Below are 25,311 nucleotides of genomic sequence, written 5' to 3' on the forward strand. Positions count from 1 at the left end.
ACACTTACGAGAGAGATAATAGTATGTTGGAAGTATACTAGCCAACACAAATACCACTTTTATATCATTATAACATATCAAGAAATTAAACGCATGATAATCAAATAATGCTCGATTAATTTTAAATATGAACACACTATCATTCTTATATATAGCTAAGTCCCTCCCCAACACAAATACTGAGACATGATATCTTAAATTGGTTGCATGGGTAGCAAAATGAAACATTCAGATGATTAGACTAAGTTACAACTGTAAAAATCATTCCTTTTGTAGGCCTAATTACTTATCTTTTCAAGTGATGTGAGTTACAGAAATGACATCAAAAAGCAACAGGCAAGAAAGGGATGCCTAATTTCTGCTCTGCTGCACTTCCTCCACTTGTTTTTTATTTTATAAAAAGAAGACAAACTTATTAGCCGACTTTTGGCATATGATGAATTTTCAATTTTGAAAATTCCAGAGCTAAAGTTTATTTTGAATGACAGCAACAAAGTGGAACGCAAAGAATGGACTGATGGAAATATATTATCAGGGGTGGCTGTTAACTATCTGTAATTTTTAGGTTTTGTTTTTACAAGAAGTAGCTAGTTTCTACTGATTCTATCTACTTCTATCTCGAGTAGTGTTATTTACACATTTATTTTTTATCTCTCACATACTTTTGTTAATTTTTTATCATTGATCTTTTTCAATTTATCCGATCAAACAATTTAGAAATTAAAAAAAATATATGAAAAATAAAAATAAGTGCGAATAGCACGTACTACTCTTTCACCAATTCTAAGTGATGGGAATCAATGAAGGAAACGGGTAAAAAAAATTGGCTGAGCAGCTCCTTCAAGAAGGTGGCTTGGTTAGTTTAGCATTAGAGCTCTTCAGCCAAGGAGATCAGCAAGCATTTGTTTATAGGGTTTTTAGAGAATGGGAGACACGGAAACAGCGCCCACGTTCTCCTCATACCTCTCTCTCTCTCTCTCTCTCTCTCTCTCTCTCTCTCTCTCTCTCCATTGTGAAATATTTCTTTAAAAAGCACTTATGTTCAAAAGTACTTCTAATAAAAATCAAAAGAAAATTAATAAAAATGGTTTAAAAACTTTAAATTTTAATTAAAATGACAAAAATGTGTTATAAGTGAATAATACCATGAATGACTTTTTAGAGTAAAAATGTCATTTTTGTTAAAAGTAAACAGTACCAGAAGTGTTTCGTTAAAACTCTCAAAAATCAATTGTTTCTATAAAAACATTTAAAGTGTTTTTCGTAAAAGCACATAACATGTGTTTCTTATAAAAAATACTTCAAATACTTTCTTTTACGTCAATATTATCATACACATTTTTAGTGATCTAAAAACACTTTCAAACATCTCTCTCATGTTATAGGTCTCCCTATTGACAAAATGTTGTGTACCTCCCCAAGGAATAAATATATTCCTCCTTCCTCTCTTGTGAAGCTCAATAAATACACTTATCTCCATCCCTTGCTCTCTCTCTCTCTCTCTCTCTCTCTCTCTCTCTCTCTCTCTCTCCCTCCTGTTTACACCACTGTCCTGGCAACAGCTCAAAGAAGGGCTCTCTCTTTCAAGTGTTTATGTGATCATGGTTTGTCTCTGCCCAACCTCTCTCTCTCTGTCTCTGTTGCATAGTTCTCATTGTATTTTGAGTATAATTGAGTTTAATTGTTTTGATAGGGAATTCAGAAGCCTGCATGGTTGGAAGCCCTCTACACTGAGAAGTTCTTCGCCGGCTGCTCATTCCACGAAACTGCGAAAAAGAACGAAAAAAACATCTGCTGTTTGGATTGTTGCATCAGCATATGCCCCCATTGTCTTCCCTCCCATCGATTCCACAGGCTCCTTCAAATTCGCCGCTATGTCTACCATGACGTTGTCCGATTGGAAGATCTTCAGAAGCTCATCGACTGCTCCAACGTTCAGGTTAGTGCCCAAAAAATGATCAGTCTAGCTTAATTGATTGACTTCTGCCATTTCAATTCAGTTGGTTTGACAATAGAAGTCTTTGTTTGTTGTTTTAGGCATATACAATCAATAGTGCCAAAGTAGTGTTCATCAAGAAAAGACCTCAAAATCGGCAATTCAAGGGTTCCGGAAACTACTGCACATCGTGTGACAGAAGTCTTCAAGAGCCTTATATCCATTGCTCTCTCGGGTGCAAGGTAACGAAAACTACGAATATATTTGGAAATTGGCTAAAATAATCATTTTTCCAATCCTAGTTACTGAAACAATCATTTTTCAATATGTCATCGTTATCTAATTTCTATGTCGTCGAACTTTGATCATATATTGTTGATATTTTAATTTTGATCGCCTTAACCATTGAGATTTTGATTTTTGATCTTTTTAACCAATTTCCCAACGTATTTACTTACTTTTTGGCCTTAATTTGTTCCGTGCATGCAGATAAATAACTAAAACCTTTGCATCTATATTTTATGCGACAACAAACAACTTATATAGTTGAATTTTACATGGTTTATGAAAATGACTTATATAGCTGAAAATTTTACCTGGTTTATGAATACTAAAACGCTTTAATTAATTAATGAACATGTTGATTCTAATGATTAATCAGGTGGATTACGTGCTTAAATTCAAGAAAGATCTCTCTCCTTACTTGAAAACATGCCAGTCCCTTCAACTGAGTCCTGACTTCTTAGTTCCACTTTCCGATATGGGAGACGAGGAGATAACCAGTGATCAGACCAACCCTCATTCCACAATTGTGGACCTCGATGACCCGATGAGCTCGTCATCATCATCTGGGTCTGAGACCATGAGCATGACCATGCACATGGCGTACATGCATCATGATGTCGTCAGGAAAAAGAGAAGCGGGCTTAATTACGCGTCGTTATGTGGAAGATCGGCTCATAAAGTTTCCGACGAGGACATGGCCACAAGCATGATTAGTAGAAGAAAACGCATTCCTCATAGATCTCCTTTGTGTTAGTATAATCAACAAACTTTTTAATAAAGCTCAATATTACAATTTTCAGTTTAATTGACTGAATTGAACTCTTCAAATGCTTTGATTAATTAAATAATTACATTAGCTCTTTCTTTCTTTCTCGAATTTGAAGTTTAATTCTTGTTAATTAATCACTTGGTCGGGGTGTTTTGTCTTAAGGTGATCACGTGGTTCCCAATTCCAAGTTATTGTTCTGTACATTTTTATCACTCTTTTTTAAGTCATATTTTATACTAGACCAAAACAAGGTCATATTTCATTCATGATTTTACTAATCTCATCATTGATTCAATTACTCATGAATTTTGATGAGGCTCTTCTAGTTCTTGTGATCATATATGCTTCATATTATATGGTACAACTGTGTATTACAATTAAAGTATATTCATAGTAGGAGTTATACTAGGTAGGCTAAATTTTTAGATTAAATTTGTAAATCATGCGACGTGTCATCAATAAAAAATAAACACGTTAATTAATATTTAATAATTCAATAATTAACAATCACGTCATATGATTTAAATAGTTAATCTAAATAGTTAATCTTTCTAGCATTAGATCTAAGAGCACATTTAATCTAAATAGTTAATCTTTCTAGTAGGAGCACAAGTAAAATCAGGAGAACAGTTAATTATATGATACTACATTTAGATTTTACTTGTGCTCGTGATTTTATACTTAAGTTTGAAATTCTTTTCAATAATTTAAATGAATTAAAATACGTCGTTTAAAAAAAAAGAATTAAAATATTGTTCGATAAAAAAAATTATAAATATGTATAATAATTTTTTATGTGCAGAAAGGTTATCATGACTGGTTGAATCACAAACCGGTTACCAGTACATTTGCCCTGTTCTTGCACGACTCAATATGCAATTCACAGATTTAATTTAAGGCCCAATGAGTGCCCGCCTAAATGGTATTCCTTGGACTTTGACTGTAATTATAAAACAATATCGTACGTGTGTGCATGATTTTGTGTGTGACAGACAAAAGAGACAGAATTTATTTAATTAATTTTGACCAGTCAAACCTTCCGGGATTAGCTGTGATAAGAATTACTAATCCTAGCTATTACTAGCTGTAACAAGCATAGTCACAACCTAGTTGTACATATCTTGTAGCACATATTGTACTATGTCAATTGTTTGATTAATCCTTCAATTTGAAAAGATACAAACACAGTACTTAATCACAAAATTAATTAAGTAATTCACCGAAGTTTGTTGAAGATTACTAACTAGTATTAGAGTCAAAGGTATTTTTCTTTATGGGTAAATCGTCAAAATGGTCTCTAAGATTTCATAACTCATTACTTTGGTTCTTAAAATTCCAAATCGATAAAAGTGGTTCCTGAGATTGTTCATCATCCATCATTTTGGTCATTCCGTTAAGTGTTCCAGAGCTCCTGGCCGGAAGTTTGGGCATTTTTCAAAGCTTCGTAACTTAATTGTTTATTAACAAAATTCGACCCATAATATATCAAAATGAAGATAGGAAAGTGTAGAATAAGATTATAACTATTTCGAAGCCCAATGGTTGCTGGAGATTTCCGTAAAATAGCCTCAAAGTTGACTGGTCCGAGTGAAAACTTGAAAACTCGCCAGAAACTGGGTAAACTTTAAACGTTCATAACTTCTTCAATACTCAATGAAATCAAGTGATTCAAATACAAAAATCATACTTCTTGATGAGACGAAGTGAATGGTACCTTTTAAATGGCTAACTCGTCGTGGTTTGACTGGAAAACGGCTCGAAAGTGGCTGTCTTAGTCTCGAGTTAGTCACTTTTGAGCAGTTTTTCGGCCAAACCACAGTGATTTAGCCATAAAAAAAAAGGTACCATTCTCTTCGTCTCGTCGAGAAGTATGATTTTAGTTTTTGAATCACTTAATTTCGTTGAGTATTGAAGAAGTTATGAACGTTTAAAATTTATCCAGTTTCCGGCGAGTTTTCGAGTTTTCACTCGGACCAGTCAAATTGGAGGCTATTTTACGGCAATCTCTGGCAATCATTGGGCTTCGAAATAGGTATAATCTTATTTTACACTTTCCTATCTTTATTTTGATATATTATGGGTCGAATTTGGTTAAAAAACGATTGAGTTACAAAGCTTTGAAAATTGCCCAAACTTCCGGCCAAGAGCTCTGGAACACTTAACAGAGTTTTTAACGAAATGACCAAAATGATGGATAGTGGACAATCTCAAGAACCACTTTTATCGATTTGGAATCTCAGGGACTTTCGAAATTGGCTGGAAGAAGGTACCATTGGGTTAACCACTTACATATCTCAGGGACCACTTTTATCGATTTGGAATCTCGAACCACTTTTATCGGTTTGGCCGTAAAATAGCCACTTTTATCGACTCACAAAACTAGTAAAGATATATAATGTCTGTATTAAAATTGATACCCAATTATGGTCAACTCATTGTACAAATTAGCCTAATCTCTCTACCAATTGCAAAACATTTCCACTTTTTATAGTATTGTAGTACAATTAAACATTATTCTCCTAATATATATATATATATATATATATATATATTAATACAACAATATATTTTCACTAAAGGATGATGATGAGGTGCTAATACTATTTTAATATAAATGTTTTATGAATAATTAGCCTTGCGTGTGCTAATTGGTTTTATTTATTTATTATTTATTATTAGTATTTTTTTGTCAAATATATTAGTATTTTTTTCATCAAAATAGATAAAACTGACTTAATATTTAGTTATTGAAAAAATTGTAAAAAGGTGATCAACCCACGTAGTGGTGCTTTGCTTGAAAATTTTCAAAATGATTTATTTTACCATTTTACCCCTATTTTTTTTTAAATAAAAAATTGTATCTCCAACCCCGTAGGTTAAAATCTAAAATTTTTCACCCATAACTATTGTTTTTCTCCAACCCTTATGGGTTAAAATTTTAGCCCGAGATTATTAAATAATGAATTTATATAATTTTTTTCTTAAAGTAACTTCTTTAAAAAAAAAATTATGCAGACTATCCTAATTTAATTTATGAACATTTTTACCTAAAAATATTTAGATTTCAATAAATATTGAAAAATCACTAAACCATCATCATGAAACTCGTAGAACACTATAAAAGAATATGAAACACATGAAATTTCTTTAAGTACTTTAGCCGTTAGATTTAAATTTAGATCTTTAGATTTTTTTTTTACTGTTGAATTTGATCCGTTGGATTCAATGAATTTATAAATATAAAACTAAAAAATATACATATATATATAGTGGGCCAGCCCCACTTATCCAGAGGGGAATCCTGGCCTAAATTTGCCCCCAGAAAAGAGGTTTTGGTTAAAACTCATAACTGCCCCAAGGGTTGGAGCAAGTTTGGGTAGGTTTAGAACCTAAAGTTTGAGTTTTACTTTGAATGTTGGAGTAGGTCTAAGGTGTGAGGGAGTGGGCTAAGCCTCACACCGGACTAACCATAATGATGTGGTTCAAATTCGCATTTGGCGAGAATCGATCCCAAGACCTCTCACTTACAAGTGAAGAAGAATATTACTAGACCATAGTTTTAAGCGGCTTACCCCTGTTAATTTTTTTTTTTTTAACAAACGATATCATCTACACTAACGGGAGGGGGTAGGTTTATCCTCACAATGGGCTAGCAATAATGTGGTTCAAATTCGCCTTTGACAAGATTCAAACCTAAGACCTCTCACTTACAAGTGAAGAGGAATACCACTAGACCGTAGTACTAAGTGACTACCCCTGTTAATTAAATTATTTTATTTTGATATTCTTAATTAGGGAGGGGAATTTCTTTGGATTTTGAAAGCTTTACCTTGTTTGCCTTCTCACTTTGTATAGAGAGATGCAAATATTTATTTGTTTTTGGTGAATTCTTATAGAATGAAACTTCATGCATCTTCTGTACAAAGTTCTTATTTAGGCCCCATAAAGATTGGGCCCATTTAGGGTTTGCATTAATGCTGCAACTAGAACTTCTGTGATAACTTTTTCAGCAAAAACAGAAACAAATTTTCTAGGGTTTTCCTTGAGCTATCAACAAGAAAGGTCCAGAATGTTTAATTAGGGTTTGATCATATTGCCATTCAGAATATGAAACTCTAAACGTTCAAAAACCCTGGAAAAATAAAACATAAAAACTATGAAAAGATGGAAATATATAAACCGAGTGGATATGCCTAAAAAATGAAACATCATCGTCGTATTCATCATCATTATATTCATGTTTATGACTCCCTAAATTAGACGTTAAAATTTTATAGGTAGCTCATAAAATATATTTTTAGTCCCTTTAGCTAAAATTTGATTTGAAAATAGAGAGCATGACTAGAGATGTTCTTAGTGTAATTCATGTTTTGAGCTAAATAATAGTGTTTTGTCAGTAAAATCACCTTACTGAGATTAGTAATTCCCCTTAATTTTCAATAAATTCATCTTATACTGAAGATTGTAATTTCCCCTTAATTTTCAATAAATTCGTTACTGTTTTGTAAAAAATGTAATCTTATTTTTTACTTCAAAATCTTGTTCATTATCCTTTTGAAAAGTTTACGTGTGCAAAACTCGTATTAGACACGAAGACAAGTTTAAGTTTAACGGATTTGATCACTTTTCCATACTGGGGTATAGATACGTGAACCGTTGGATTTGTTTGTATTTCATACGAATTTGTTCTTTTTTCTTTTTTGTATTTTAGAAAACAAATACTTCAGCTGAAAAATAATAGTAAATAGTTAATCTCTCGCACAGTCTATATATTCTGTGTTTTTCATTCCATAGAATTTATGTGCAGTTAGTTATGTGTGTAAACCGCGTCATACAAATAGCTCCCTCTGCACAAAATGTACGCTGGTCCTTGTCTCTCTCCCGCTCCCCAGCTCCACCTCAAAAACCACAGTGGGTCGAGGAAATCATCATCCGACGTCGTTCGGCACTCACGTCAACAACAAAAAAATCATAGAAAAAACCGAAAATCGAAAACATAATGTCATGCCTCAGATCAAACACATGGAAAATATCCATTCTTTGTTTTTCCATTTTCCTCTTCGTTCCTTTAATTTCCGGTACTCCTGACCTTTTCGACATCATACGAAGAACAGGTACCCATGCATGACATTTGACATTCATGCCCAGCTTTTTTACTTTCGTCGAAATGGTTGTGATTTCGTGTTTTTTATTTTCTTGTAAAAATTGTAGGGATTACGTGTTCTTTAATGTTTAATTTGTTTTTGGGTTTAATTTGGTTTGGTTTGCAGCGGTAGAGGTAGGCGGCGAGAGAGGGAGCGTAGGGTTTCACGGGGTGGTGGGATGGGACACAGCAGCAAGGAGGTTTCTTGAAGGAAAAGATGGAGAAAACAGGACTGTCATGTTATTGGCTGAGCAGAGGACACGGCGGAGAGACCCTCTCGACGCGTTCAAGAAATACAATGGTGGCTGGAATATCAGCAATAAGCATTACTGGGCTGTGAGTTCTTGCTTTTGAAACATTTTTTCTCTTTTTGTTGTTTGGGTTAATTTCTATCAATTTATGAATAAAAAACATGGTATGAGGGTTGTTTTGCTATTTTAATAAATTTCTGGAATTGTTTTGTTCTTTTGCTTATCTCATGTTGTCGTTGTTTCAAAATTAATTGGGGTATCTTGTTTATTTTTAAATAGGTTTTAGTATTTATAACCTGCAGAGATTGCTTCTAGAAATGTTAAAAGTCTTTTATGACAACTAAAAGTGTTTTTGATTGCGTTTAGCAGAAAAAATTGAAATGATAAAAATGATTTCATGCTTCTTTAGGAATCACAATGTTTAATAAACTGTACAATGTGTTTCTAATAAAAACATTTCTAATAGAAGCGCTTATGAGCGAAAAAAAATTTTACATGAGCAATTCCAAACTAGTGCTAAATGTAAGTCGCGATATCGTATATGCAAATTTTTAATTTCGTTAATGATATATATAGAGAGAGAGAGAGCTCTGTCAAGAATGTTCATGAATTAATAACTTTTGTCAGTTTTTGCGATATAATGTGGTTTCCTATTCTTTCTTTATGCTTTTCATAGTGTTGTTTAATTTTAAACGTATGGATTATTGGTTACACTGCTGCTCAATTTTTTACATTGATTATTGTTTTGTTTTTTGACGCAGTCTGTTGGTTTCACAGCGGCGCCCTTCTTCGTCACCGCCGTTGTGTGGTTCGTGCTGTTCGGGATAAGCCTGTTGCTCATCTACTTCTGCTACTGCTGCTGTCGGAAAGAGCCGTATGGCTATTCTAGAGTAGCATATGTTCTCTCACTCTCCATCCTCATTTTCTTCACACTCATGGCAATTTTGGGATGTGCTGTGCTCTACACTGGCCAGGACAGGTTCCATGGCAGCACGTGCAGCACGCTTGGATACGTCGTGGGGCAGGCAGATAGGACTGCCGAAAACCTCAGGAATGTGTCAGACTATCTCAATGCAGCTAAGAAGATTGGTATCGACGCCATTGTTCTTCCGGCAGACATTCAGCAGAGCATTGATGGTGTTATGGGAACCATAAAAAATGCTGCCAATATACTCTCTGATACAACCGAAAAGAATTCGAAACGTATAGAAGATGGCTTGGATATCATGTAGCCATATAACTCTACTGCAACTTCTTCCAAGTTTTGCTCACAATGCTTAATAATTTGGATAACATTAATTTTTCTGTTGCTATGTTTTGCAGGAGACTAGCTCTCATTGTTCTTGCTGCTGTTATGCTTTGTTTGGTCTTCGTTGGATTTTGTAAGTCCTTTTTTTCTTTTCGTTTTGAGGTAGAAATTTCCAAAAAAATTGACTTTTAAAATTATCCCTTATTAATCTCTCTGTTCTTCTTTTGGACTAAAATTGTTGCAGTGGTTTCCATTTTTGGGATGGAATGTCTTGTATACATGTAAGTGACGTATACACCTAGAACTGTTTCGTGTTCATTTTTCAGATGTCCAAATTTTGGTAGAATTTGTATGTCTTTGTCCTTTAACAAACACTTGCACATTGATGCAGTTTGGTGATTCTTGGGTGGATTCTCGTCACAGGAACATTCATTTTGTGTGGTGTATTTCTCCTTGTCCATAAGTAAGTGTTGTTTAATCGTTGCAAGAAAACATCATCCATAATCACTGACATTAGTGGCACTGAATAAGGTGGCTTAAAGCAGTACCAGTCCCTATAATTAACGGACATGTTATCAGGCTAAAAGCTTTTGTCACCTCATCTGCCACCGATGTCAGTAAGATTACTTGCTAATTTTATTTTTCGTTCTTCTGGTTTTCTGACTTCATTTCCTATGTGCATAATTGTTAGTGTGTTTGCAGATGCATGTGTTTCAATGAATGAGTGGGTGCAGAAGGGCCCCACAGCTCATACTGCCTTAGATGATATACTTCCATGTGTGAACAAAAACATGGCCCAGGAGGCCTTGTCGCGGACTAGGGATGCAACCTTCTATGCTGTTTTTGTGCTCAACCGTGTTGTCACCGATATTGCAAATACTAATTCCCCGGCTAATGGTCCCTTGCACTTCAACCAGACCGGCCCACCATTGCCGCTTCTTTGCAACCCCTTTGATGAAAATCGCAACGAGCGAAAGTGTGTCGATGGTGAAATTCAAATGCAAGATGCTCAAGAGGTACAAATAAAAAATAGGAGTAATGAATGGAAGAAGCCTAATAGCTAGCATCCATTTCTAAGCTAAAGCATATATGGATTTCTTTGCTTGTGTCACAAGTTATTCAAAAGTTTTGAATGCAAGAGCTCCTAGCTGCAACCAGACATCTGATACCATGTTACACAATCACTAGACACAAAGTATAAGCTTTATAGCTTTTCGTAGTGTCTAAATCTGACATACCTTCTGTAATAATTGCCTCAAACAGGTGTGGAAGAAGTATGTGTGTCAATCTTCGCCAGCGAATGTTTGTATAACTCCTGGTCGGTTAACTCCAAACTACTATGACCAATTGTCCGCCTTCGTCAATGTTAGCTACGCTCTCTATCGTTACAGTCCCTTCTTTCTTGATCTTATAGACTGCACATTTGTTAGGGATGCTTTCTCGGACATAAGTAGAGATCATTGCCCCGCTTTGCGAATACATAGTGCCTGGATGTACATTGGCTTGTTTTTGGTATCTGCAGCTGTAATGTTGTCCTTGATCTTCTGGGTAATCTATGCCCGGGAACGAAGACACCGTGTCTATACCAAAAAGGTTTTGTCTTCTACGGTTTGGCTAGAACAATCTGCAGAGGTGGGGCTGTCTCAGACTTATTCCAGGTCCTCCTCCACGAGAACTCCCATGCATTCCGGACTCCATGATAGGGCGCATAACATTTAAATTTGCATATAGAACAAGCAAGCAAAGCTTCCTTTTTTTTTTTTGGTTCTTTTTCCTTGGATCTACATTTGAGTAATGTACCCTCAATTTTTTGTATATTATACCTACTTATTGCTAGAATCTCCATTAGTCACTTAGTATTATGGTCTAGTGGTATTCCATTTCGCTTGTAAGTGAGAGGTGTTAGGTTCGATTCTCACCAAAAGCGAATTTGAACCACATTATTGCCAGCCCATTGTGATGCTAAGCTCATCCCCTTCCCCTTAGTGTAAATAATATCATTTGTTTAAAAAAAACAAAAAAAAAGCATAAATATAATCAGTTACAAACTCTAATAAAAATAGGTCGGGATAAACACAAAATAAACAATAAATGAGGATAAATCTCAATTTACATACAACTTCTTGTTCCGAACTTCTACTTTTATAAGAAGTAATCAATTTTATTTATGCATATTTCTTAGAATAAAAATTATATAATGTGGGACTGGCCAATCTTAATTGTCAATGAATAACTTATACCTTATATGTTATCCAAAACCAGCCGTTTAGGTTGAATATATGAAAGACTTCTAGTGCAACCGTTGAATATATGAAAGAAAAAATTACAGATAGTGCTGATAGCTAGGTTTTAGTGTCAATCAACATCATTGAAGTTGTTTGAGTGATAAGAAAAGAAAGTGGAGTTCATTGGCCACAATCCAAGTTACAGGATAATCATATAAGGATATAGTTTGATTCAAATGGGAACAGTTTGTTCTCTTGCTGCCTGTTTATCTTATTTTGTAATCCCATCTCAAAACAATATTATTTTATTTTATTTTTTTGGAAACATGTATACTTAATTTAATTGAAAACCTAGGATTCGTTATTCTTGATGTTCTTAAGAGAGTATCATGTTTATCTTATCCAATTAGAGCAGCTGGCTAGCGTATTATAGGATTTTAATTTAGCAGCATGGTTGAACAATCGCCTAGTATAGCGTGCATTATTGTCATTGTCGTTGGCCAATAAACCAATAAAAAAAAAAATTTAACGAAAAGCTTTCGATACTGTTCACTTTAACGAAAAACCATATTTTTACACTAAAAAGTCAATCCTGATACTATTCACTTTACCCTTTCTTTTGTCAGTATCGTTAACTTAAAACTCAAAGTTTTCAAGTCATTTTCATTAGTTTTCCTTAAAAAAAATCTCATATCCTCAGTGTGATCAGAACACGGGATTATACAAATTGTGTGAAATGTGAGTTAAAAAGTTAATAAATAAAATTTTTCTACCACTTATATAAAAATATGTAATGTACTACCCGTTTTCCTATCAAAATGAAAAATTTCTCCTTAACGTGAGCTGTAAGCTAAGAGTGAGTATCTTCTAATACAAAGTGAACATAAGAGTGTTAAGAGATTTCGTGTCCGTACTCCGTACTCTTTGTATATATTTGGTAAGAGAATATTACTTGTGTATTCCTCATGTAACCGGCGACTGATCCAGCAAAGTATTTGAACTAATAGCCATAAATATTCTTCAAAAAACACCACTCAATTCAAAATTCCGGGAACAACCACGAAATGGTTTCATTATGAATAACATAAGGAAACCAATTAGCTTGCCCTAACAGATTTCTTGACATGTAAACAACAAATTAACTAATTATCTACGTTAACATGCACAGGCAGGCGTTTAGAAAGGTACAGTATAATCCTATGTATAATCTTAATTAGGATGCTTTTTTACGTTTTACCATAACCGTTTTAAAAGTATTTGTGTACCAAAGATTAAAATGAGAGAAACAAAATTGCCTATATTCAAGCATTTACAGAGGTTTGTAGTTTGCAAGTTCCAACTTACAAGTAACTTCATACAAATTCGATATATCCATTTTCTTTACTTGTTTTTTTGTTGGATATCCATTTTATAATTACTTGAAATATCATCAGTTGATTAAAGAAAATTATAGGCTAATATAACAATTAGACAAGGTTACTAAGGTAATTGTAAACCCTAGTAAGCTCTATAAAAGACCCGAACTCCAAACCTGTCATTAGTTTTGATATAAAAAAAAATTTAATCACAAAAAAAGATAGTCATTAGTGGTTGAGCTATTCCATGGCCTCAAAAAAAGCAACCGCCAATCCAAAATCACACACCTCAATCCGTACATGTTCATGTTCACCGACCACACACCCAGGATCTTTCCGGTGCAGTTTGCACAGAAATTCACATAAACAGGTCATAATTTGTAATGATCCTGCAATCGTTGAAAAATCTGGTGCCATAAAGGGATGCCTCCTCCTTCAAATGAATCCCTCAGAACATGATCCTCGGAGAAGGAGAAAGTTCCAGGCGAGGCCTACCAGGTTCTTCCTAGCCAATGAATAACAACAGAAATGAGGTTGCAGTTTCTTGATGATCAATCGGTCCTAGTTTTTGGATTTATTTTTCGGTTCTTATTTTAATTTGGGCCCTTTACGTATAGGTTGGATTTGATAGAAACTTGATCTTCTAGTAGCATGCACTATGTATGGATGTTCATGTGATTAAGTACTTTAATCGTATTGGGAATGAATATATGACAAATTAGTGATTTTCTTTTTCACCATACGGGATTTCTTTGATTTCGTATGGCCACATTGTGAAACTTGCTTCTTCTTCTGTTCTTCTTTTCATATTTTTCGTAATTTTTTTCTTTAAAAGTACATAACTAGTAATACAATAGCATATTTGAACCATGACGATACCCCAAAAAATCGTCAGAACAGACAGTATGTTTTATTTAAATAACATGATAATGATATAAATAAATCAAAACTTAAGGTATGAGTACATGCCGACCTTAGCTCAGTTGGTAGAGCGGAGGACTGTAGTTGGTAATATCCATCAGATATCCTTAGGTCACTGGTTCGAATCCGGTAGGTCGGAAATTTTTTTTTTTTTAATTTGTACTTTTACTTATTCCTAGGTCACTCGTTCGAATCGGTAGGTCGGAAATGTTTTTAGTTTTAAATTTGTACTTTTACATAGATTCAACTTCTGAATGCTATCCAATGTCATTTAGCACCCAAATCAGAATAGGTGGGTTAGGTTAGTTTGTCTTGTCGGTCTCTTTACATTTGAATCAAATGATAAATCTGTTTTTTTATTATTGAACACTTAATAAATCAATAGATTATAATAATTAGATGTTTCGCTCGAGCATTCTTTACATAAGTTAAAGTAGTTTAGAATATAACCCCGTGTCAAAAGAAAATTAGAATCGGATGTTATTTGACTTGATTGGTTGCAAGAGTTTTAGGACATGAACCTTCGGTCCCTTCAACAAAGGCACCTCCTGCGGCCTATGGGACATGATGCCTGGTTCTCCTCTTCTTCCCCAAGACATTAATTAGACATGTCGCAGGTCAAAAAAGACTTACAAAAAAAAAAAAACTCTGACAATTCAAATGCAAGGTACCACAAACTACGCAGACTTTCCAATGCCTTGTGCTTGAGACTTGCAGTTGGCAGTTTGACCCTTAATCCCTTTGCAGTTCACATACTAAAAGAGAAAGAGTAGGGTTCCAGAACTTGTTGCGCCCCCCCCCCCCCCCCCGCGCCGCCCCAAAAACCCACCATGTGGGAGGACTTTTCAGTTCATCCAATTGTATAGGGTAACATTTGACTTTTCAGTTCATCCAATCATATAGGGTAACATTTCTTCTTTTGCAAGATTAATATAATGACAAAGAAAAATAACTCTCTTAACGAAACGGCCAGTGTAACTCATATATATGATGAATTGGAGTATCTTTCTAAACACAATACGTATACTATATAAGGGTCAAGAACCAAACCCAATTATTTCAGTTACTTATGTTGTATAAAAGAAACAAAAGAGGAGTCACAAAGAAAAGTTTAAATAAAAAGTTACTAAATGTTAATTTTTAGGGTTATTGTATTTCTGGTGAGTGAAGTAATTAAATTAGGGAACTTTAAAGAAAAGCTCATAGTACTGTTCATTTTAACGAAAAACCATATTTTTACACTAAAAAGTTAATCATGGTACTATTCACTTTACCTTTTATTTTGTCATTATCGTTAAAACTCAAAGTTTTCAAGTCATTTTCATTAGTTTTCTTATTAATTATTTGAAAGCAAAATAGATGGAGAGAGGTCATTCATTTTCTGGCCAGTGGGGACAGAGGCCGAAGTGACTTCCACGAGACGAAACTATGTACCACTGATTTTCATTGCATTACCATAAACTTTTACTAATTATTGGCTTCTTTCACATCTCTACTTATTAATAGTTTGTGGTTAATCACAAAAAGATAAATCTAATAGTTTTGTAATATTTCTTAACGTAAATGTAAATTAGATTGGTTAATTAAAATATTGTATGGTTCTCTTTCACTCAAATTTTAATCTTTCTTTGTTCTCCAGTGAGAGAGTCATCTAAAGTTCGAAGTTTGGATCTCTCTGTTCATATATATATTTTTTTCTTTTCATATATTAAATATAGTCTTCTAACACAAATATTCCTACATAGTCTTTCTAAAAAAGTTAGTACTTCTCATAATTAGAAAAGTATTTTATACGCGTTTGGCTGGAGATTCTAGAGTGTACTACTAGCTATAATATAATTTTTGTCAATGAGATTGATTTGGGCGGCAAGGGAATTATATTGAAGAAGGAGATATACAAGACTTGTAGAGCTTGAAATGGTTGACCCAAGAACTTGGACCTTTTCTTCTCCATGCATCAGTGGTCCTCTTGCTCGTCTAGTCAGGTTTTCACAATGAATTAATTACAAAAATAACAAAAATTTCGATGTAGGTTATTATTGGCTCCATTTTATAGCCCAGGATTCCTCGAACATTCTTCATGATTTAGACGTTTTTAGTGTATTATGATTACCGTCATATGATATTATTATTTTACTCAAATTATAATATATATATATATATATATTAATATACCTATAAGTATGACACGTTTGTAAAATCATTTTGTGAATGACAATGAATTATGCCGAGAATAAATGAGGGAATAATTAACTTGGACAATCAAGTTAATGAAATTCTCTAGGACTCTCGGTGCCTTAAGGAAATAAACATATTGGAGTCCTAATTAAATGCGATCAATTATGGACCTTTATTAAGTAAATACAAGGAGTAAGAGTCATGATGGGACTTTGATTAATTAGATATGGTTTGGGTTGATATCTTTTCCGATAATAGGGAGGAATTGGTTGAAACCCTAGCTATATAACGTAAGAATAGTCCCTGCTTCCATACCAACTGAAACTCACGAAAACTACATGCCTATTTTGATAGTAGAGTTCATTGAGAGTGTAGACATCGAAATTTCGTAAATAAATGTTGACCGGTAAATCAAAGTGTCAACGCTCATGTATTACATAAATTTTACACGTAGCGTGTGACTCAACGAAAATTGAAATGAGTTGGAAAAGTCATCAAATAGGACACGTGTCAACACCTGGCAGAAACGACTTATTTCATCTGGAATATTATATTCAAAATTAGGCCTTGGAAATTTCTATAAATACAAGCCTATTTCATTCATTTAAAGGAGGACCAATTCATATTACACCTTGAAGCTCTAAAGCTCTGAAACTCCGAAGCTCTCAAGCATCCAGGTTCCCGAAGAATCAAGAAAGTGTTCTTCGTTCTTCGTTCATCGTTCTTCCAAGATCAAGCCTCGACGGCCCTTGGATCAACAATCATCCACTTTCAAGATCAAGCCCCGACGGCCCCTTGAAGAAAGCGTTCTTCGTTCTTCGTTCATCGTTCTTCCAAGATCAAGCCCCAACGGCCCTTTGGATCAACAATCATCCACCAATTCAAGATCAAGCCCCGACGGCCCTTGAAGAAAGCATCATCGTTCATCATCCGTTCATCCAAGATCAAGCCCCAACGGCCCTTTGGATCAACAACGTCGACAAATCCACACATCCAACCGTTCTTCAAGATCAAGCCTAAAAGCCCTTGAAGATCTGTTCATCACTGTTCTTCAAGATCAAGCCCAAAAGCCCTTGGAGATCCGTTCATCACTGTTCTTCAAAGATCAAGCCCAAAAGCCCCTTTGAAGATCCGTTCAAATCCACCTCAAAGATCAAGCCCACGGCCCTTTGAAGAAACTTCCAACTGTTCATCCAAGATCAAGCCTCGACGGCCCTTGGATCAACGAAACACCCACCAATCAACACCTCACGGAGATCGAATCAGAGGATCAAATAGAGAGAGATTGTAACCCAAAATCATCAAATACTTAATATTTGTTTGTGCACGTCGTTCTTGTCTCTTTCGTTTCAGGAATTTTCCGTGTTCACAAATTGGCACGCCCGGTGGGACCATCTCTACCTCTCATCTCTTTCTCCGTTCAAGAAATTCGAGCACACTTCCAAAATTAATGGCTTCAAGGAAGGCTCAAGCTGTTCCCATAACCGGCGCAAAGAACAAAGGCGCCCTCGTCGCAAGTGGTGTCACGTTGGGTATCACGACTCGAAGCAAAGCAAAAGCTACTTCTGCCACCTCTTTCACCTCTGCATCAACTCTGCCAGGGGAACGAGAGTACCCCAGGCACGAGCCTATGATCACCTTAGCCTCACTAAGGGCACCAAGGGGGGAAAGACCAAGGGAATACTCCGAATCCATGCTCTCCGATGACGATTCAATCGGCAGTTCAGCCATGCAAGTCATGACCGCTGGAGCAACTTCAGTCGAGGAACAGCTTGCTCAAATGAATGAAGCAATCGCAAGACTAACTCGAACTGTGGAAGAAAAAGACTTGCAAATCGCGGCATTAGTCAACCGACTGGAGGCGCAGGACAGCGAGAAACCCGACCCAGAGAATGATCCACTAAAGGGAGGAGCTGGCGGAGACGAAGAACCCCCGGTGAAGAAAATCGATGGGAAGCCGAAACCAGACCAAGCAACGGCACTCATGGGATCTCTTTCTATCCAGCAGCTGCAAGAGATGATCACCAACACCATCAAGGCACAGTACGAAGGGAGCTCATATACCTCCGGGTTGTACTCAAAGCCGTATTCAAAGAAGATCGACGCCTTAAGGATGCCGAGGGGTTATCAACCACCAAAGTTCATGCAATTTGATGGAAAGGGAAACCCGAAACAGCACGTTGCCCACTTCGTTGAAACCTGCAACAACGCAGGAACCGAATGGGACTACCTCGCCAAGCAGTTTGTGCGCTCGCTGAAAGGAAATGCCTTTGAGTGGTACACGGACCTAGAGCCTGAGTCCATCAACAGCTGGGAGCAATTAGAGCGGGAATTCCTCAACCGCTTCTACAGCACCCGCCGCACTGTGAGCATGCTAGAGCTAACGAGCACAAAGCAGTGGAAGGACGAGCCAGTCATTGACTACATCAACAGATGGCGCACTCTAAGCCTCGACTGTAAAGACAGGCTCTCGGAAACCTCTTCAATCGAGATGTGCATCCAAGGCATGCAATGGGGTTTGCAATACATCCTTCAAGGCATTAAACCACAGACTTTCGAGGAATTGGCCACTCGCGCCCATGACATGGAGTTGAGCATCGCCCATCATGGGAAGAAGGAACCGATCGCCGACTACAAGAACGACAAAGTTCTTGGGCCAAAGGTGGAGAAGGCTACGTGGAAATCCACCAAAGAAGCAATGACAGTCAACACAGCTCCCGTCAAAATCCCTACACGAGGCAAGGCGATTCAAAACGAAGCTTTTCATGATCAAGAGATGCGTAGACACACTTTGAAGGAGCTTGAGGAGAAGACTTATCCATTCCCCGACTCTGATGTGGTTGCCATGCTGGATGACCTGTTAGACAAGAAGGTGATCAGTTTGCCTGAGTGCAGACGGCCGGAAGAGATAAATCGTACCGACAGTCCAAGATACTGTAAATTCCACCGCTTCATCAGTCATCCGACAGAAAAATGTTTCGTGCTGAAAGATCTCATCATGAAGCTGGCTCAGAAAGGAATCATCGAGCTAGATCTTGACGATGTGGTGAAGTCAAACTATACCACCTTCACTTCTGGCTCTTCCGACTCAAAGTTTTCACCTCAACCGCTGGGGGCATCGTCCAAGACAAGAAAAGTTGAAGGATGGACTCAAGTCACTCCTAAGAAATTGCACAAGAAGCATACGTTTCCTCCACATGTCCGCCAATCGGAAAGGGGGCAAAGCAGCTCTTGTCAACCTTCAAAGCAACATGAACGTGTTGAAGATGATGAAATTTCGACACATAGATCGTCCATCCCCATCACGATGCGTGATTTCTTTCCTGAAGACTTCTTCAATCACTCGGTCAAGGCCCCTTGCTATGAAGATTGTGAGGAACGCCTCTCCAAAATTACTTGACAAATTCACCATGCTCCTTGTTCGCACGAGCCTAAAACTGCACGAACCAAAGCTCTTTGTCTGCAAGAGCCTAAACTGCAAGACACAACACTCTTCGCCTGCACGAGCCTAAACTGCATGGCACAACGCTCCTAGTCTGCACGAGCATAAAAGGCAACACCAACGCTCCTTGCCTGCACGAGCTGAAACTGCAACACGGCACCAAACGCTCCTGGTCTGCACGAGCATAAAAGGCAACACCAACGCTCCTTGCCTGCACGAGCTGAAACTGCAACACGGCACCAAACGCTCCTTGCCTGCACGAACTGAAACTGCAACACGGCACCAAAAGAAAATACCAAAAAAAAAAAAAAAAAAAAAAAAAAAAAAAATGTATTTGAACTACGTTACGACTTGATCCCTTCTTTGGAGGGGTACGTAGGCAGCTTAAATGTTCAATTTTTCGAGTTCAGTCACATCAAAAAAAAAAAGAATAAATGTTTTATTAAAGAAGGTCAATTTTATTACAAATTTATTTTGTTAAGAAAATTTGCAATTTTCTTTGTACAAAATTAAATTGCAGTTTCTTTGAAAAAAAAATAATGAATACATATGTTATTATGTATTTAAAAAAAAAAAAAAAAAAAAAAAGGAAATATATACGTATGTGTGTGTGCATATACAAATATAGGCCCATCCACAATTTCTAAAAAAAAAGGGGCGGCCCATCTTTCTAAATCCCAATAAGCCCAGCTCTCAAAACCCACTTCGGGTTTTCTCCTCCAACCAAGCCCTTCTCCATTCCAGTCACCCATCCAAGCTCCATGCGCCTCCTCCTGCAAATCTCCCGTCTAATCCGCCATCAAATCCTTCTCAGAGCCCGAGCTTATCATCTGCAAACTACAGGCCAAACACGGGCCCATCATCTCCCTCCGCTTTGGCCCCCGCTCCGCCGTCTTCATCGGCGACCGCTCCCTCGCTCACCAAGCCTTAATCCAGACACCGGCCGATGGGGTCCACATCACGTACCCGCTTAAGGAGCAGATGATGCTCTCCGTCACATCTGTCGTCGTCTCTCTCGATGATAACATGGTGCCAATCTCCGCCGTCGAATCGCTGGTGGAGTTGCTTTTAACGGTGATCAACCGACCCAATCATGGCATCGACCGTCAGGCGCGTGCCCTGGCGTGTGAGTGCCTTCGAGAGATGGAGAAAGCTCGGCCCTCTTTGCTCTCTGAAATCGGCGAACATCTCTAGGAGCTTGTTGCAGAAGAGAAAACCCACCGCCAATCCTCGAGGTCAAGGCCTTCTTCTCCTTCTTCTCAAGGGAGGAGGAGAAGGAGGACACCCAGCAGAGAAAGAAATCAGCAGCAACGGTCGAGCAGTAGGGAGAGACGAACTAGTATTTCACCGGGCAAACGCTCATCTTCTAATGCTAATTCTGCTGCAACTGCCACTTCAACTGCCAATGCGAATCCGAGACCAGGAAAGATGGTTTCCGTCCCGGCAAACTACAGCAGCCGGACAAGCTCCTCGCCGAAACTGCCCTTGGCTTCTCGACCAACTTCACCTGCAACGGCGGCGTCATAGTGCAGGTGGTGGTGCTACAGTGCATTATCTGGGAGAGGTGGGTGTCTTGAGAAATTCTCCTTGATCTCATCCTTGCTGTCTCTGCTGCAACGGATGCGCTTGAAAGATAGGACGGTGATGGCTGTCATTGGGATGATGGAGCAGATCAAAAGGGTGATCTCCGTTATGACTTCGCCATGGATCTGGTCTGCAGCAACGAGCTCTTTGCCAAATTCGTCAAGGGCCGGCTCAGGAAGGACGTTGCCAGATATTCCGGCAGCTCATCTCCGCCATAGATTCCTGCCACAGCCGCGACGTTACCACCAGGATCTGAAGCCGAAGAACTTCCTCCTAGACCAGGACGACAACTTGAAAGTCACCTCATACCCGAGAGCTGTGTGGCCTGCGTGTTCATGTACCTGACTTTTCCTCAATCGAAGCCATGGCCTGTTCCAGCTTCGCGAAGCTTAATGCGTCATCATCTCAATGGTGCTGCCAGCAACATGAAAGGCGGTAAGTTATCCTCGCAGGCTCTTATGCATGATCAGTTTGCTGCAGCACAATCCTCCGGGCCACACCAGCTTGTACCTGCAGGCTTCCCTTATGTACATGCTGCTGTTCCTAGTACGGTCCAGGTAAAACCGGAAGAACAGAAGAAACAACCCGCCGGTGGCAGGGATTGTGTACGAAAAGCTTGATTCTTGCCCAAGGAAACGAGAATTTGCATTCTCCCTCTGGCAGCCTAAGAAGAAGTGGAAGAAGAAGCAAGAACAAGACACCGGGTCAAAAGGTCCGACCAAGGACCAGCTGCTCTCGCTCCTCCTGTAGCAGCACCGTCAGCAGCAGTACCCCACCCACGTTTTGGTTCGATAAGCTACCCTCCTCCAATATAGCAAAGTCCAAAGTCATCGAGAACTTCAAGGTTCTGGGAGTCAATTTCGTCCTGGGTGATCTGTACGATCACGAGAGCTCGGTGAATGTGATCAAGCAAGTCGACGTGGTGATCTCGACGGTGAAACATGGTCAGTCGGCTGATCAGGGAAAGATCATTACTTACGCATGCAGCTCGTTTTGAAAGTCCATGCGGAGCAGATGTTTGTTGGACATGGAGATCGGTTATCCAATGTCATCCAAACAGAAACTCAAAGCCGGAGATCATGAGAGCAGCCGAAGAAAGAGATATGTTCTCCGCTCCCTGCTGCTGTCGACTCCCCCAAGGTTCAGACGGCTGCTCCTTGTTCCTCTCTGCCCAGCGAGAGTCCCATCCGTGAGCCCTGATACCGCAACGTGCACCCTCGTCTCGGCCGATAGCAACGGAAAGGCAGCAGCAAAGTGGTGACATTCGGAGACCGTAAGCCCACCGTAATTCTCTCTCCGTCTCTCTTAGACGAACAACAATGGTGTCGCTCACTCTAGGACCAGCTGCTCTCGCACCTCCCGTGGTAGCACCGTCGGCAGCAAGCAAGTCATCTTCCTCCGTGCTCCTCATGTCTTCCGCCAACGATCAGCGCTCCTAGGCGGAGCTCCTCTTCAACCTCTGCAAGCTTGCCGTACTCTCCCCCATCCCCGGCACTCAGATCCTTCAAGCCATCTCTGTGGTTGGGCTGAAGCTACATACGGGCTTGAGGTGGCTCATCAATACGGTGTTCACGGGCAAGCTGGTGTTGTTTCAGACGACATGAATGGGCCCATCAACAATGAGCGGCAATCCCCTTCTGCCCATCAGTTCCAAGCAGCAACGGGGACATCAAAGTCTCCGACATCAAGGCTGCACCGCTCTTCTCTTGCACCCTCCTCCGTCTCTTGCCTCGCAGCTGCCACCAACTTCAAAGACCGCTGTCAAACGACTGGCCGGCCGAGAAGCTCTTCCTCAAACTCGAGCTCCGCTCCCTGCAAGTTCCTCTACCCATCACCCAAATTTATACACACAAAAAAAAAAAAAAAAAAAAAAAAAAAAAAGAGGGTGGTGGTGCATCTGGCACCACGTGAAAAAAAGGGAATGGTGCATGGGCACCAACTAAAGAAACAGAAAATAATACAAAAAAAAAAAAAAAAAAAAAAAAAAAAAAAGGGTTTCATGGTGCGTCTGGCACCATGTGCAGAAAAAGAAAGAAAAAAAAAATATATATATATATTTATATAAAAAAAAAAAAAAAAGAAGGAGAAAAGAAAAGAAAAGAAAATGAAGTTATGATAATATGGTGTGTATGTACATAATATATGTATGTATATAGCAACAAAAAAAAAATGCATCGAGAGAAATAAAGTCCATTTTATTTATTTTTTTCTGGAAATTTTACACAAATTTGCATTATGCATACCTTAAAAAAAAAAAAAAAAAAAAAAAAAAAAAATCAAATCAAATTTACAACAGGGGATATTCAAGGACGATCAGGTGGCGCCTCACAACTCGGCAGAGCTCCAGGAAGAGAAGGCGTCGGAGGTTGGCTGTTTGAAGCCTCAGCAGTCGGTACAGCCCCAGAAGACGAAGGTAAATGCTGCTGGAACAAACCCACAAACCTCCGATGATCAAGTAAAATCTGACCATCAGATTCCTGCATCTGGTCAATTTTCCTCTTCATGTTTGTGGCATAGTTATGTGCAAGCTTGTGCAACTGTTTATTCTCATGCTTGAGCCCTCTGATCTCTTGTTTGAGACTCATCACTTCAGCCGCCAACGATTCAACTTGACGGGTTCGAGCAAATAGGCGTTGGGCCATGTTGGACACAGAACCCGCACACTGCACACTAAGAGCCAGGGACTCCTTAACAGCCAACTCATCTGACCGCCTGGAAAGTAGTCTGTTATCTTTGGGAGTGACAAGGTTCCGGGCCACCACCGCAGCGGTCATATCATTCTTCATCACCGAATCCCCAACAGTAAGAGGACCAGTAGGGGATATGAAGGATGGGCGCCATATGTTGTCTGGAGAAGGCGGGACTGCCTCTTCACCAAGATTCAAGTCAAAACGACGGTCGGAGGGTCCAGACATTTTCAAAGTATTGAAGAAAGAAGAGATCGGACAAATCAAGATCTTAGAAGTGCAAGAAGGGAGTTTTCACAAGCGAAAATTCAAGTGTGCTTTGAAACGAACAGCGTGCCTCTATATAAAAAATCAGCACTCGACGGGATTTCAGAGATCGAAGAGGCGAGCTCAGAATTCGAAGAGGCCATTCAAAAATCGAAGAGGCAAGCTTAGAAATCGGAGAAGCATCTTGCTTTTCCAGACGCGTCGGCACCCGTCACACGCAAACTCAGCTTTGCGGAAATCACGGGTAATTTGTCGAAGCGCCGATCCCAGATATCGAAGAGGCGCCATTCTTTTTCAGCCGCGTCATCACTTGTCATATGCACACTCAACTTTGCGCAAATCACGGGCAATTTGTCGAAGATTTTCGGTGAAGGAGAAAGCACGTGAAAGTTTACTGTTCAATCACGCGTTAGTTGCTGACATAAGTGAAAGAATATTACCTCTACAGGTATTAAGGGACCTCCTATAACTGTCCACCTTCACCTTCCATAGCAAGGCAGACATACAGAACCTTTCTTCATCTCTGAGAATGCCTTCCCAACGAAGCCTCTTGAGTTACCCAGTGTTCCTTATTCCTTGGGGTACCTCTGCAAGCCAATAACTCCAAAGCAAAAGTATCTCATATCACCAGGGTAGAAAGCAAGAGTATCTCATATCATGCGTTCTCCCTGTCCTTTCCTTTGTCCTTGTTCTTACCTACAAAGACAAGGATAAAGAAAACAATATGCCGGAACTTCCACTCAAACTCGGGTAAGGAACCGACTGCTTGGAACCCTTCCCTGATTGCCTACCTAGCACTGCTCTCGAATACTCGCCTTCCACTGCTGCTGTACTTTCAAAGAAGTTGCCACATCTGCCTGAAGAAACAAGCAGAGAAGAATGCAGCATGCACAGTCAACTCAGCAGAAAGAGTTTGAGACGAAGAACTCGAGAAGATGTCGCATCTGCCTGAGGACGGTGAACTTGTTTTGACCCTCAAATTCTTGGGTCGACTTACTAGGCGTTGTGGGCTGCACGTG

At 38.6% G+C, this 25,311-nt stretch overlaps 2 protein-coding genes and 1 non-coding gene across 4 annotated transcripts; all 3 read left to right on the forward strand.

Annotated features, from left to right (window-relative positions):
* The first annotated feature begins 1,465 nt into the window (after positions 1-1,465).
* Positions 1,466-3,081, forward strand: LOC103400048 (protein RGF1 INDUCIBLE TRANSCRIPTION FACTOR 1). 2 transcript variants are annotated; one of them, XM_008338732.4, is made up of 4 exons: positions 1,466-1,604; positions 1,694-1,939; positions 2,038-2,178; positions 2,598-3,081. In XM_008338732.4, the coding sequence occupies exons 1-4, from the start codon at positions 1,602-1,604 to the stop codon at positions 2,973-2,975; spliced, it is 768 nt and encodes a 255-aa protein (XP_008336954.3). In that variant the 5' UTR covers positions 1,466-1,601; the 3' UTR covers positions 2,976-3,081. The 2 variants fall into 2 exon arrangements, with proteins under 2 accessions (XP_008336954.3, XP_070670068.1); XM_070813967.1 differs by having other exon boundaries at positions 1,498-1,604; positions 1,703-1,939.
* Positions 3,082-7,806: 4,725 nt separating this feature from the next.
* On the forward strand, positions 7,807-11,472 carry LOC103400047 (uncharacterized). The gene is made up of 8 exons (XM_008338731.4): positions 7,807-8,104; positions 8,261-8,469; positions 9,146-9,612; positions 9,708-9,766; positions 9,878-9,914; positions 10,025-10,096; positions 10,325-10,649; positions 10,897-11,472. Exons 1-8 carry the CDS (start codon positions 7,990-7,992, stop codon positions 11,350-11,352), a joined length of 1,740 nt encoding a protein of 579 aa, XP_008336953.3. The 5' UTR covers positions 7,807-7,989; the 3' UTR covers positions 11,353-11,472.
* A 2,709-nt stretch (positions 11,473-14,181) lies between these two features.
* TRNAY-GUA (transfer RNA tyrosine (anticodon GUA)) lies at positions 14,182-14,273 on the forward strand. The gene is given in 2 exon segments: positions 14,182-14,218; positions 14,238-14,273. It is a non-coding gene; the product is annotated as a tRNA-Tyr (tRNA).
* The last annotated feature ends 11,038 nt before the right edge of the window (positions 14,274-25,311 follow it).

Source organism: Malus domestica, chromosome 15 (assembly GCF_042453785.1).
Source record: "Malus domestica chromosome 15, GDT2T_hap1".
In the NCBI taxonomy this organism is placed as follows: domain Eukaryota; kingdom Viridiplantae; phylum Streptophyta; class Magnoliopsida; order Rosales; family Rosaceae; genus Malus; species Malus domestica.